The 14958-nt window shown below is 38.0% G+C and overlaps 1 protein-coding gene across 4 annotated transcripts in view; it reads left to right on the top strand.

Annotated features, from left to right (window-relative positions):
- The window catches only part of LOC148727027 (proto-oncogene tyrosine-protein kinase receptor Ret-like), an 84674-nt gene extending 76293 nt beyond the window's left edge, over nucleotides 1-8381 (top strand). Inside the window, exons 24-36 of one of the 4 annotated variants that reach the window (XM_088727236.1) lie at nucleotides 253-303; nucleotides 2988-3101; nucleotides 3223-3241; nucleotides 3964-3994; nucleotides 4626-4896; nucleotides 5108-5218; nucleotides 5321-5511; nucleotides 5871-5990; nucleotides 6194-6264; nucleotides 6683-6723; nucleotides 7230-7326; nucleotides 7449-7548; nucleotides 7996-8381. In XM_088727236.1, the coding sequence (XP_088583362.1) occupies nucleotides 253-303; nucleotides 2988-3101; nucleotides 3223-3241; nucleotides 3964-3994; nucleotides 4626-4896; nucleotides 5108-5218; nucleotides 5321-5511; nucleotides 5871-5990; nucleotides 6194-6264; nucleotides 6683-6723; nucleotides 7230-7326; nucleotides 7449-7548; nucleotides 7996-8061 (1283 nt within the window). In that variant the 3' untranslated portion in view covers nucleotides 8062-8381. Of the gene's footprint in view, nucleotides 1-252; nucleotides 304-1614; nucleotides 1641-2987; nucleotides 3102-3222; nucleotides 3242-3963; nucleotides 3995-4625; nucleotides 4930-5107; nucleotides 5219-5320; nucleotides 5512-5870; nucleotides 5991-6193; nucleotides 6265-6682; nucleotides 6724-7229; nucleotides 7327-7448; nucleotides 7549-7995 lie in introns of those variants that run through there. The other 3 variants (XM_088727235.1, XM_088727238.1, XM_088727237.1) reach the window with 3 other exon arrangements.
- The last annotated feature ends 6577 nt before the right edge of the window (nucleotides 8382-14958 follow it).

The raw sequence follows: 14958 nt of genomic DNA, 5'->3' as shown, positions 1-14958 counted from the left end.
TTCTAGCTACAAAGGATGGTATATCTGTTTTGCAAAAAATGGAGTGGTAAATGCAATTGTCAGGTTTTTGCTACTTATTGGTACGTTGAATGGGTCTCAGTATGGTTACTGATAAATCTAAATTATCTATCGAATCCGCAACATCGTCAGCAAAGTCGTTAACAAAATATAGGACAGAACAAGAGAGGTCTCACCCATTTCTGCTCGTATTCTTTTCCTCTAATGCCATTAAGTTCTGTTATTTTTCCCCAGTTAAACCAGCATCAAGTACATTTACCACATCATTCCAAACAACTCCTACAGGTGACTGCTTCTCTTTCTTATACTCTTAAAACTATTTGGAAATTGCACTTATCTGGGCGAGGTGAATATCGTCGAAAAATCCCCGAGACAAAGTCTTTAACATTTTATATAAACCGCGTGGAGCGGTTTATATAAAATGTTAAATAAAATTATATAAAATGTTATATAAAATTATATATATATATGTATATATATATATATATATATATATATATATATAGGAGAAGTAGTGTGGCACACGAGGACGGACAACTTCGAGCGAAGGAAGACATATACTCAATAAAAAGTCTAAAAAGTTTAATAAAAAACGTTTCGGTCCGAGACCTTCATCAGTTGTAATACAATGACTTAAAAATTCCTTAAATAGATTTATATAGGGCGTGATGACACATATAAACAAACAGAGTAATTACTACGCGAAAAATTATCACTATAAAAAGAAATAGAAAAATTGTCGAATTAAAATTCGACAATTTTACTATTTCTTCGCTCCGACGAAGGGCTAACGCTCGAAACGTCAGCTTTTGTAATCATTACGGTGGCCAATTTACCATTTCAACTTTGTTGATATATCCATATTACTTGCTTGGAATTACTTATGCAAATGAGCTGGCTGCACATTGAGTGTGCAGCCAGCTCATTTGCATAAAACTTTTTCAGGCGCAAAGCTCCTCATGTGGCAGACCTGTTTAAAGCCCACTTAAGTTGACCTTTATTTTACCACCACGAAAGAGAAGCGAAGTACTTTATTTCAACAGACTCAAACGTAACAACATAACAAGAAATTAATAATTTCTAAGAGATAAAAGGACTATCTGTTAGCACACAAAATTTAAAAGCGGGGTTGCATCGCGTTGTAGCGTACGAAGTTGCCGAAGTTGCATAATTTTTTATTGCTTTACGGGGGGACAACGGCTAATTAGGGGTATTTTGAACTTTTCGATTTTTTGGAGAAAAAAAAGCGCGCTAGAACTTTTTGATATAGTTTTCGAAAAAGGTTCATTAAAAGGGTCCTTTAGAAAAAATAAAATGAATTACGAAATTTTGCAACTGTCAGCGGATTCTCGATATTTACGGTCAGTGGTTCTTAACAAGTCACAGTACAGAGTAGATATGTAACTGAGGCAATCGTTTGCAAAGTTTCAAACCAACATCAGTCTTCGCGTCAATTTTTAAACCTTTTCTGTTCGATTTTACCTTTCCACATATCGATCTTCCGATTGTTTTCTGAACTCTTTTTGACCTCTAGTTTAAGAGTAGAATATAGATGAGGAAAACGTAAAATTGTGTTTTTTCTTTTCCCCTCTCAAAAGTCTAAGAAAACCGTTATCACAAAGGTAAGAAGTATTTGTTTTATTTGCGTTAGAAACCCATTCAAACGTATATGTGCACGATCCTTCGCAGTAAAGCACTATTTAAGCAATAGTGAAAATCAGACCTGAAAAAAATTCAGGCCTGTACGGGATTCGAACCACTGACCTCTGCGATACTAGTGCAGCGCTCTACCAATTGAGCTAACAAGCCAACTGGGAGCAGGCCATCAAATTAATTCGACATAAACCCGTAGATGATAAATCAAACAACAAACATATGAAATACATATACATGAACTGCAGTTATGAAACGTATATGTGCACGACCTTCTCAGTAAAGCACTATTTAAGAAATAGTGAAAATCTTACCTGAAAAAAACTCAGGCCTGTACGGGATTCGAACCACTGACCTCTGCGATACTAGTGCAGCGCTCTACCAATTGAGCTAACAAGCCAACTGGGAGCAGGCCATCAAATTAATTCGACATAAACCCGTAGATGATAAATCAAACAACAAACATATGAAATACATATATATGAACTGCAGTTATGAAACGTATATGTGCACGATCCTTCGCAGTAAAGCACTATTTAAGCAATAGTGAAAAATCAGACCGTACAGGCCTGAATTTTTTTCAAGTCTGATTTTCACTATTGCTTAAATAGTGCTTTACTGCGAAGGATCGTGCACATATACGTTTCATAACCGCAGTTCATATATATGTATTTCATATGTTTGTTGTTTAAACTCATTCAAAGTTTGATTGGATGAAGACTTTGCGACTTCATCATGCTGGCTATCATCAAACAGACCCAGTCCATTCATGTCATACTGAAAAACTTTGTATCGGGGGCATTGTACTATGGCGTCCATTCAGAATTAAATTGTCCTCCTGTAAACCCAAAAATGTCTAAAAAAAATTGGGATACATGTGGATCGTAACATTATCATCTTAATCCTGGTATTAAACATAACAAGTAAAACTAAGGTCGATCGTTTTATAATATTAACCGAGGAGGGATCACGGTAAACTGAAATTACATTACCATGACATCTCAAGGGCAAGATTTCGTGTATATTCATAACAGGTATCTTTTCGAAAATGACCAACAGACTTCCAGTTGTTTCCATATCTTCTTCCTTTCTTTGAAGGATATATTTTCTTTTTGTTATTGTTGTTGTTGTTTTATTCTTTCAAACAAAAGTTTGCTTTCAAAAATTTCACAGGGAGGGTAACGCCCTTTTTCGCTTTAGTATTTAACCAGTCAAAGTGCGCATTCTTTCGTTGTCCAACCGAAGCCATGTAATTACAGCAGTAAGACATTGTTTGATTGTTACCACATTGAGCCTAAAGAAACCAATCAATTTAGGTCCTGAACAAGAAAAGTACTCAAGTAACGACGGGATGTTAACAACATTAAATGGAGTTCTTGGCTTCATAATCCTTCTTCTAATAATTTGCATAATCTGGCTACACAGGAGAGGTGAGTAACGATTTCATTATATATGGTAGAAGGGAAGCGCAAGATCTATCATGAAGCAAGACAAAACATTCTACCTTCGTCACAAGGATTCAACTTTTTTTTACCTTTTTCTCCTTGTTAGGTGCACTCGTGAAACAAAGGTAAGAACTTAATTTCTTGTTATAAATATTTGCAGATTTTGTATACAGTATACAACATTTATGAACTTCGCTCTACATTGTAAATGGCCTTTCAGTACCTGAACATTACCACAATGAGTTACGACTGTTTATGTTGAAAGTCCAACTTAATTTTGCCATCTTCTCGGCACTTCGAAGTAAACCATACTTCCATGCTCAAAATGTCGTCTACTTTCATTCGACAAACAAAGCATGGAAACTTTTGTCTCTCGCTTCTTTATCAATCCTTCGATCCTTCGAGGTAGTTCTTTTTAAACCTTATTTTGAGCGAAATCCTGGCCCTCGAATGCACTCACAGTGGCTTGTATGCGCCAAAGTCTTGGACCTCACTTCAACTGTTTCTTCAAAGATTTTTTTCACGATTAGATTTTCTTTCAAAGACTAGCAAAAACTAACGACAAAAACCGACGTTTCGGTGTCATCATGACGCCATTGTCAAGGAGAAATAAAAAATGAAGTTTGTGGCAAGGTGTAACACTAAATTAGCATAAATATGTTACGAGCTAATTAAACAAATACTTTTGCGCGAATTGAATCGCTTTGCGAATTGAATCCACTTCTGACATCAAACTGTCCATTTTCATCACAATTATAGTTATTTTCATTATCATTATTGTCGTAATTACTATGGTAATCACTATTAGTGTATGCGGCATTATAATCATTTTATTTCTTAATTCTAGGACCTGTGAAGATGAAAGAAGTACTTGCAACGTAAGTTATAACGCAGACATTATCGTCACATCGGTGTGGGGAGAAATTGTGTGATCTTTCTTTACATCTGCTCTCTTTAGTAAAATAGACAACCTGTGAAAGAAAATAAGCAGGATTTTACAAGAACGCGTAAAAATGGGTAGGGATTCTGTCCTAGGATGAGGTGAAGCTTCTCGCTGGATTTGCTCTCTGTAGTCTTGTGTACTCATAGATAACCAAAATTTCAACTTCTGGTCGAGAATAATTTCCTTGATAGCTTTTCTCGTGTTGTTTTTTCTGTCTTACTTTCTCGATGTCTTCTTTTCTAATCAGCAGTGAGGGAGATAAGCGTGTTGATAGTCTTTCTGAGTGTGTATATGTCCACTAACCTTCCTATATTGGGGTTGCAGTTTGTAATTTTGACGTGGATTTTGGAAATCTCCATGAATTTATGAAACATGATCGTTTGCGATATTGTAGAACATACTGTTTATTGATTTTAGTTATAATAAAGAAAGAACATAAACGTACGTCTGATAAAGATGAGTAAACTGTTGTTTTTACCCGATATGACATATTTTTGAGAATTTGTTAGACTTGTTTACAACAGACTTATTTATTAATGAGTTGGAAGGCTATATTGGTTTAACAGAATATGGCGGCAGAACGCGATATCGAGCTAAGTCTGCCCCATTCAAGTACACTCACGCAACCTCCAGCGGAATACATGGAGCTCAAAGAGGTCAGCAACGATAATAGACAACTGCAAAGTACAAGTCCAGGTGCTGATTACGCCCCTCTTCATCCCCTGACACGCTCCTGGGAAGTTCCAAGACATCACGTGACCATAGAAAAAGTCATTGGGAAAGGTGCTTTTGGACAAGTTGCTAAGGGAACGGCTGTAGGACTTAGAGGGAGGCCTGGTACGACTACAGTAGCTATAAAGATGCTTAAATGTGAGCAATGTTCTAACCTAAACATATACATTTTGTATTGTTTTCTTTAGTTATATTGATCCTGATAAATTCAATTGCTGGTTTTAAATGGCACATGTCTTAGTTTTAAGTTTTCTTCCGCCATTTGCTATCTAATAACTTATATTGTTGCCATTAAAATTTGCTTTTAACTCTTCAGCTAACGCTGCTGAATCGGACAAGAAAGATTTGATGAAAGAACTTGAAACGATGAAGAACCTTAAACCACATCCTCACGTCATGAAACTTCTCGGATGTGTTACTGAATCTGGTATGTTTTGGTTGTGTGTTTTAATGATGCCATACACATTTTCCTTGTCATTTCATTCGTAAAACTACCTCGTCAAAACTTTTTCTGTGTGTGTGTTTGCAGAGGAACTCCTGGTATTGATTGAGTATGTTCCTTTTGGAGATCTGCTGGGTTACCTGAGAAAAAGCCGTGGATTAAATGACACTTACTATATAGACCCGGATATCAAACCAGAAACAGATCTGACGTCACAGCAGCTGATGAAGTTTGCTTGGCAAATCGCTGAGGGCATGAGTTACCTGTCCTCAAAATCTGTAAGTTAAAAATACAAAAGATAAATTGAGGTGTAGCGTCATGGTAATTTTATTTTTTCTTAAACACTATGTCATATCTTAAAAAGAACACGCCTCCTAGGTGTTAACAAAATCTTTGTGTCTGATCTATGGCTTTTTCTTCGGGGAGTACCATCCCATTTTCATTTAAAAATTGTAGTGGTCAATTCTCATTCAAATTGTAACAATACCAGTACTTTTTAAAATGTTACTACCTGGGGTATAAAGAACACGCACACTATTAATTGTTCCGTAATTGAAGTTTTTTTTTAGTTTTTATCTCCTATAATTACTAATTCTCGCTTTCGTGTCATTTCTGCTTTAACAATCCATTACTTTAGATCATCCACCGAGACCTTGCAGCCCGTAATGTGTTGGTTGGACAAAATGAAACGTGTAAAGTGACAGACTTTGGAATGGCCAGAGATGTGCATCAGGAAAACATTTATAAACGATCAAAGGTGACACAAAAATGCAGGTGCTCAGTGACACAACATACAGCATAATCACCTTCTTGTGTTAGAGGTGACGTGTTCATAGTTTCGATCATGAAATCTTTAGATTGGACCTGATAAGAGAATAAAAGGTACATCTACAAGCACTATTTAGCTATTACTGTCTTTGATTTCTCGCTCGCTATTTTTGTTGTTTCACAAATCTTTAGGGTCGTCTTCCAGTGAAGTGGACAGCTTATGAGGCGTTGTTGTATGGTAACTATACCACCAAAAGTGACGTGTAAGTACAACTGATCATATCCTTTAGAGATGACGTCTATTGAACAAGATGTACACACAGAGCTCTGGATGTACGCGCGGGAGAGAGAGAGCGCAAGAGGAGTAAGAGTTTCTTTAGGTGCATCCGAGAGCAATTCTAGCATCTTGAACAAGTAATTACAACATTAGGAACAACATAGGAAATACGAATAAAATGATGAAAGTGGAAATTTACCTGACGATTTGGGAAAACGACGAAACAGCATAAGAACGTAAAGTTATTTGCTAACTAGAGCGAACCCTTTGTCATTTGCTTAACCCGCACGAAGGAGCGCGAAAGTGGAACTATTTAAGGATAGCCGCGCGGACTGGGACTAGGCAGGGATTGGTTTCTACAGTCTTCCCAGCTATTTCACTCATGTTCGCTTGCCTCTTTGCAGATGGAGTTATGGAGTTGTCCTTTACGAGATTTTCACCATAGGTAACATCTAATAGAAATTTACGACTGCGCTTATCCATTTATTTGAAATATCCACACGTCTATGCTACTAAGTTTTAGCAGGGAAATCCATAGGAAAACTTACAAATAAACTCGCAAAAAAGAAAACGATTAGCATGCCTATCTTTATAGGCATCTAGAAAACGAAGTAGCTGCTTCCAAAAGGTGTACATGGACATTGATCCTCAGGACTAAATTTATCCACAAAACTCAGCAATTTACTCGACATAAGTTACGTAACATTACGCAACGATATAAACATGACCCACAGGTACACAGTACAACGAATGAAACGTACAAACACTTACAGGTAATTAACACGCAAATGCAAAACACTCGGGAAACGGCATGATAACAGGTTTCACGAAAACAAATGCATTCTGCTAAGGTACGTAAACCCTACTCCATCAGATGACATAGATGGTGCTTTCAGTCTTGGTCGTTGTTCGACACATTTCCATTCTGATTGTCTTGTTTTTCTCTTTCAGGCGGTTCACCTTACCCAAGAATGGATGGAAAAAAAATTGCAAACTTACTTGAAGAGGGATACAGAATGCCTAAACCACAACACGTGGATGATGAATTGTAAGCTTTTATTGACTATTTCTCCTTCATTTCAACAGGAAATGTTTTATAAACTCTCGCACGTAAATTATGCTTGTTGTTGGCAAGATCAAATGATACGCTTTCCATATGAAAATTACTAGGTATCAGATCATGATGAGATGCTGGAAAAATGACCCGGATGAAAGACCAGCTTTCACTGAATTGAAAACCCAGCTTAAAGACATGGAAACTCTACACAAGGTGAGAATTGTGATGAACATGGAAATTTCCCTCTATATAGGATTGCATTGAGCTACATATAGTCTCTAAATTAGCAGCTTGTCCTTCAGACGGCCAAATGATATGTAGCCATCTCTTCCAATTTGTGGGAAGTTTGGATTGCTTCTTCTTTTTATGTCACCGGAGCTTACGCTCCACAAATAATAGCGCACATAGTATATAAGAGGCAAAACAAAATGTTTCAATAACGAAAAAAAAATCTCTATGGTCATGATATGAAAGATGACGAGATCATTGCAAAACTACATTGAGACACACAAAAAGTGGCGAATGATGACGCTTTAAATACTACCTCCTTGTATTTTCTTAGGCGGGAAAAGCTGATTGCTGATGTGGATATAATTGCAAATAATGTAAAGGGGAAACACATTCAGGTTTATAATACTATTGAATCCCTTTTTTCCACAGAGGCTGATCGACATGAGGATGTACAACAAGCAGTTGTATGCAAACGTTGAGGATTTGATAGTGTAGTTAGGTACATGTCCACGATGTTTGATTGCCGAACGGTTTGAACGCTTTGCGGCCTCCCGCATAGACTTTGCATATTTAGCAACTTGATGCTTAGTTTCATTTCCAGAATCGGTGTACTTCAGAGAAATTTAGATAAACGTTTTCCCTGTTTATCCTAGAGTTAAAATGACCGAAACTGTACCGCAATGAATAATAGCTTAGACTCTGAGGAAAAATTAAATGCATTAGAATAAGGACGAAAGATGTCACTATGTACGGTAGAATTACCAATTTTTAATTTGTTTTGAGCTTGCGACGGAGAAATAAACATTTTAACTTTCGTGGCGGTGTTTTTTACTCGGGCTTCCGTAGGAAAGCCCGAGTCTGAAAATGCAAGCCGTTTTAGTCGCCAAAAGGGGGATCATGGTCCCAGGCGTTCCTTGCGTAAAGCGCGGAAACTGGGGATGAGAGTGCGACAACTTGTGTTATCGTGAGCTCGCTCTTCATAAACAGCATAATTTACAGAATGCTATGTTTTGTGAAGACTGCTTTGCAAAGATTCCTGTCTTACAAGCTCATCGCACATGCAAACGCACACGCCGTTCGTGGTAGGCCCACGCTAAATGATGTCGAGTATTTTAGGAATGGGCCGGTCCACGAACTTCATCGCTTGAAAGCTAGCCAAGTGTGCAAAGTTCATACTATTCTCACGAGATAACAAATGAGCCATGTGTGCGTTCAAACTACGAAAATAGTGGCAAAACCCTGACAGCCTATTTAACAACAAACTATGATGCTGAGACGAGCACCTCACTTGCTGAAAATGTCAAGAATGTTCGTGAACACAACTTCGAAGGTGGCGCTAACAATAGCGAATTGGATAAGGATACTAACAGAAGCAACTTAAATGGTAAGGTTAAATACATAAGCTTAGCTCTTACGTAAAATATCCTGTTTCTGTTACTGGTTTTTAAAGTAAAGTACGATTTGGTTTTTCGTACATAATCACTATTAACAATTGGTTCATGCGTTAGCGTGCGTTCATCGAGACTTGAAGCACGCGCGAAGTTTGGAGAGCAGGAGAGATGCCTAAGAGTTGCTCGAGGCGCAGCCTCGAGCAACTCTAGCTTCTTGGGTGCTTTCCAAACTTCCCAAGTGCTTCAAGTCTCGATGAACGCACAGCTAAAACATAAACCAATTGTTTTATAACATTTTCAACGCTGTAGTTAATGTATAAAGGGCAGAAATTCCCCCTCTTACGCTTCAATACGTTGTTTATTTTGTTTCGGAAAGTATTGCTTCAATGATCTTGTCTCAGATTGGTCAAAAAATGACTGGTGAATTCATGCGTAGAAATGAAGAGTTGCGAAACGAGACGAAACCGTTGATTGTTTTGTTTTCCCTTTCTCGGGGTTCTTTCTCGGGAGTTAAAAAATCCATTCCCAAAGAAAAAGTAGGCAGATCTTCACCGGCGTGTTCGCTTGTTGCCATGTCTAGTTTAACTTTTTTGCGGAAGTTTTTTCCTGTTTTTATTTTAATGAAAAGTGCTGAAGTCACTTGCGAGAAAAAAAATTGTTCGCGAGGCATTTGTTTGCTGAAGTCACCAGCGTGCACAAGGGGAAATTGAAGCACGCTCGCGTAGTTGAATTTGATGGCACGAATTTACAAGCTATGTTATAATTTTACTCGTGTTTGGTGTGAATGCCATGGCTATAAAAGCCCGAGTGAACGCTCCTCGAGGGTCTAGTTTTTTATGAAAATAGGACTCTTAAGCCGCGAACAAGCAGCCGTTGTTACCATGTAAACAAAAAATGCTGTTACCTCTAAAATTACATTTTGTTCATTCCTCTTGATTGCCTACTGCATGCAAAAGTTTAAGGCAGTGGATAATTTTCCTTTTGCAAGTTATTTGATTCTGAGAGAGACCAGTTCTTTATCTGGTTGTACAAATGTTTCGTTAACAAAGTCACCAGGTTGCCAAATCAAAATTAGCTGGACATGGGTGATGCTCTTAGTAGATCAGGAATCATCCTCGTTCCTAGTTCCTCCCTCCTCCTCGCTCTAGGAGAATAACCTGATGTAACATGGCAGTTTTGCACAAGCTGAAATACCTAATCTACCTTCCACGCTTGTTCTTCCTTCCACCCGTTTTACAAACATTTGAAAAACATTAGAAGACGTGGGACTTGACTATGCTTCCGGAAATTTCTTTCTTAGAGGGATAGATAGATACTCTTTTAACTGAAACAGTACAGCTACAGGCGGGATTACGTTTAGTGTTACTGCAACATCGATATAACTGTCTAACTAAAAGTGTCTATTATATGGCAACGTAGTCCTGACGTAAGTCCGACTGTATATCTAAAAGTGTAAGAGAAAGGATCAAAACGAAACTTAAGCCAGGAAATTTACAATTATACACTAAGTTCAGTTCAGATTCGAGGAGGCGATCAAACTTCCGCAAATTCCTAAGCGAATAACTGCAAACTTTTCTATTGAGAGGAGCCTGTGGAGCCTAAGCTGCGAGTCAGCAGTAACCCCGTCAAACAGTTCGAATGTCATTGCCTCTCTCCTTTAAGGCTGGATTGATCGTGGAGTTCCCTGCCTGAGAAACCCGTATAGATGATCTTCCTAGATGGATGGATAGATAGTTGAAGAATTTTTCGCGCTCGTGAAGAATTTTAAACTTTTAGCGTTAACGAGCCAACTGAGACGCCTTTTTACTAAATCACTTCAAACTGTTAGATTCATACGTAAGAGTTCTTCTCGTCCTCTTATGCTTGCTCAAATAGCCGCCATACTTTGGTGCATAAGCATTCCATCTGACTTGATTAAGGGAGGATAATATGAAAGGACTCTCATTTTTTGCAATCCAAACTTTTTCCACAGAAACATCTTTAGGCAATCCAAAAAATCGAACCCGTTGACCATTTGGACCAACAGTCCCCTTTTGATGACATAGCAATATAGAAGAACTTAGTTAATTAAACTAAGTACGATACTGGCTTACAATATCGTTACAAAGGGCATTGATCCATATATGTTACAGACGTTCTATTGTACTCCCTCAATAAGTGTGACCAACCATCTTACTCGCACAGAAGCCGCCGCATGTCGAATTAGTAAGTCGGATAACTCCGCACTCTCGTGGCAGAAACGCTATTGACTGTGGAAGTCCCCAGTTCTCAAGAGCTTTTGTACGCCGTTGCAGGAAAAATCTCTCTCTTGTCGCAATTTTACTGACGCCACAGTCTCTGCAAATTTCCCCACCCACCTCCTCTTCAGCGGCGCTGGCGAATTCCTCTTTCTGGCCTCACTCTACGCCTTATGCAAAAATTCTTTCGCCCATAACTTATCCATCTTAAGGCATAGGATGGCTTTTAGGCGAATGTGAATTATTTACTATTGTGGTTTGATATAACCCACGATGTAGCCCTCTCCTGTTTGTCTTAGAACTACCTGGAATAAGGCTAAAGGTAAAGTCATTTTATGTAAGATAAGTAATTCCCGCTAAGAAACGAAAAACGGCCCTAGTGAAATGAGACTTTCATGCCACAGGTTGAAAACTTAACTTAATGATGTGTTGTGGGATTTTTTTTTGTCGTAACGATTGACAGTAAGAAGAGTGAATAGCCCAAGAGTGCTTTTGTAAAGAAAGTAAAATAAAAACACGATCATGTATTGTTGTTAAGTTTTGAAGAACTGACAGATTTTGTACTAAAACAACTAGGTCAACTAGCCCTTGTCAACTATCACGCGATAGAAATGTCGCACATAGCAGTTCGTCAATGATTGCTGTTCCTGCTCTTCTTTTAGAGTTTGAAGTGAATGTGGCAAGAGTTCTTTAAGATGATCTTCTCATCACAGAAAACTTTCCAATTAAAATTGTAAGATGTGAAAATAATGCTGTATGATTCTTAGAAAGGAAAGACTTTTACAAAGCGCCTCCTATAGAGATTATTTTAAGAATGCTTCTAAGATCCAGATAGTCAAGGCAAGGATGTAAACGAAACAATTAACGTATGTCTCTCATACGAAAAGAAGTGGTCCTGACTTTTTGTTGGTTTTTCAGGTGTTTACAATTTTTGTTGGTTTTTCAGGTGTTTACAATTTGAACAGTGTATAGCTGCATTAAAAATTTTATATTTTTGAAAGAAAATGATAATGAACGAACGGCAATTCTATTTAAGAGAGTGAACTCGCGCCTTTTATTTTATTTCCCTCCAGAAACAAGCATGATTTCATCGTACGAATAGAATTATTTCATATTTACAAACGCGTGCGATGCGTGAAACGCAGTACCGTCCCTTTCTCCATAAGGTCCGTATCTTAATGTTTCCTTTTCCCTCGTTAGCTGAAGGGAAACCTCTATTTGTCTAAATAGGGGCATCGACCCCAAAATGGAAATTTTCTTTTTTCATATTCGCAGACAAATTGTGTCACACGTTGTTGAAAGTCTTCGTGCCCTAGTTCAATAGCGCTTTATACTAATGACGTCATGAAATTTTAGACCCCCCGCGTGACTCAGACAAACAAACTCCACTTCTTTGAGAACCACAAGGGAAATGGCGAGTAGTTCGCTTATTCCCTTACAGTTCTGACCGAAGAGGACGGCGTTCCTGGCTCCAAATTTGAAAGAGAACCGGAAGAATACACTGTAGACCAGCTAAAACGGTGGTTAAAATGTAGGGGCTTAAAATTAAGTGGTAAACGAGAAGAACTTGTACAGACTGTGTGAGATGCGGGAATTATCACACCCTTGATCCGGCAATCGATCATGGAAAATGGTTTGCTGCCAAAGTTTTTCAAGAAAATTCTGATGTGAACAATGTAAAAAGGGGGTTGACAGGCCTACACGACTCCCCAGCGCGTGTTTAGAATAGCCTATTCAAAGTTTGGCTCTCACGAGCATGTTTTTGAGCGATCGCCCTCTTTTGTAAGATACGAGCGGCGGATTTTTGTATATTTCACTCAATACTGATTGTGTTTCTATTAAATGCCAGTTCATGTAGTTTATGTAGTTAATGTTCAGGCAGTTGTCATTGAATAATTTCTGTTTCTTTGACGCTGAATTTTCTCTTTCTTTCGGTGCTTTCCTCTAAGGAGCATGTGCTCAACTTACTTGCGCTGCTCTTAGATTTGCCTTTAGTGGATCGGGAAATTCGGCTGTTGGACCTTTTTCGCCGGGCCAGTGAAGAGCACAAATATAACTTAAGTGTTTCTTGTTATGTTTTTCTCCGTAAAAAACTCATGCGAACAAGCCACCAGCCAACGCTTGCACTTTGCCATGTCTCGCGAAGGTTTTGGGAAAGGAATGAATACTTTCTTCCCTAATTCCTTTCACTCTTTGAGTGATTTTGGCCATTTATCTGCATATCTTGAGTCTGTCTTACACTCACCCCAACAACAGTGTTTGGTACCAACCATGCCCCTTCCTTTCAGAACGCCAAGTCATTTTTTGACGAAATATTCCGTCGTTTTGTTTTAATTTTACAGCTCTCGCTCATACATTTCTTTAAGCTGGTCGCAATGTTTGTCTGAGTCTGTGCGGGGGGTCTCATAGGTTATCACGTAGCAAAATCTATTTTTAGTAATAGTATAAAGCGCCATTGCAAAGAGGGAAAGTTGGTTTTTGAGCGCTTTGTTTATAGTCGGTGGGTGTTTCGGACTGAACTGTTTCAAGCTACCTTAAATCGACGTACTACTTTCAACTTTATACGCCCATACTGTATCTCATTTCAAGGGGAATTGATTTGCATATGCTACAGACGTTCTATTGTACCCTCTGAAAAAGTGTGATCTACTATTGAAAAAAAGAACTCAGTGTTGTGGAATGGGAAACTGATTACTCAGCAGGATGTTTAAAGCACTGGAACGAAGCTTGGAGTATATATGCTTCCTCTTGGAAGTAAGCACTCTTCATAATGATAAGTTCATCTTTTTAAGAAAATTTCATTCAAACTCATTTGGGCTATTTGTGGCTCGAGAGCTCTATTGCATGATGATTATTGAGGGCGACACCAGAATCCGTCGTCGTGCGATAAATGTTAAGTCGGTTAAATGATCAACCTTATTAACAAGACAGGCTCAAGTTCAATTGTATTATGGTCTCAACCGGAACTCCAGAGCACGGTAATTGGCAACCGCACCGCATTACGTTTGCCCCTGTGTATGCCTGTGCGTTTCTATCAAGAATCATTGATACAATCATTCGCGTGACTCTGTTCATAGGTATTCGGTTTACAAGTGGCTGATACCTCGATTTACTTACTTCGTTTTTCTAATACGCAACTCCCGCTAATTTTGTTTTGTCAAAATCCATATCACTTTGAACTCGGAAAATTTTATAAATCTTTGGAAAAGGTGAAGAAGAGAATATTTGTACAGTGTCAGCCATGCGTTTGAACTGGTCTCAAACAATTTCCCGAAGGCATAAATATTGATAGAAAGAACAACGGTACAGATTTTATTCACTATCAGCAAAACTTGTGAAAACAACGTGTTATTTGGTTCAATTAACTAAGCAAAAGCTCTTTGCACATAAACAGACTATTCTTTATCATACATGTATATATATATATATATATATATATATACATGTGAGGTAGTAGCTGATACCGTTGAACAGTGCTCAATACACATGTGCAGAGCTTAATACAGTACGTAGCGATCAAACAAGACGACACAGGGTTTCTGTTACTATATATACAGATTTAATCTATATATATATAAATGTAAAAATGTAAAAATGTAAAAAACCTTATCCTTGAGTCGGAGAGTGCTCTACAATCATATGGAGCTTTGTAAACGATTATTTAGGGAAATAAAAATTAAAACTTTTAAAAATTAAAAATTAAAACTTTCTAAAAATTAAAAATCTTTGGAAAAGGTGAAGAAGAGAATATTTGTACAGTGTCA

The sequence above is a fragment of the Stylophora pistillata genome, chromosome 7 (genome assembly GCF_964205215.1).
Source record: "Stylophora pistillata chromosome 7, jaStyPist1.2, whole genome shotgun sequence".
NCBI classification, from domain to species: Eukaryota; Metazoa; Cnidaria; class Anthozoa; order Scleractinia; family Pocilloporidae; genus Stylophora; species Stylophora pistillata.
Note: the sequence above shows the minus strand (reverse complement) of the source record. Positions and strands in the feature narration are given on the sequence as shown.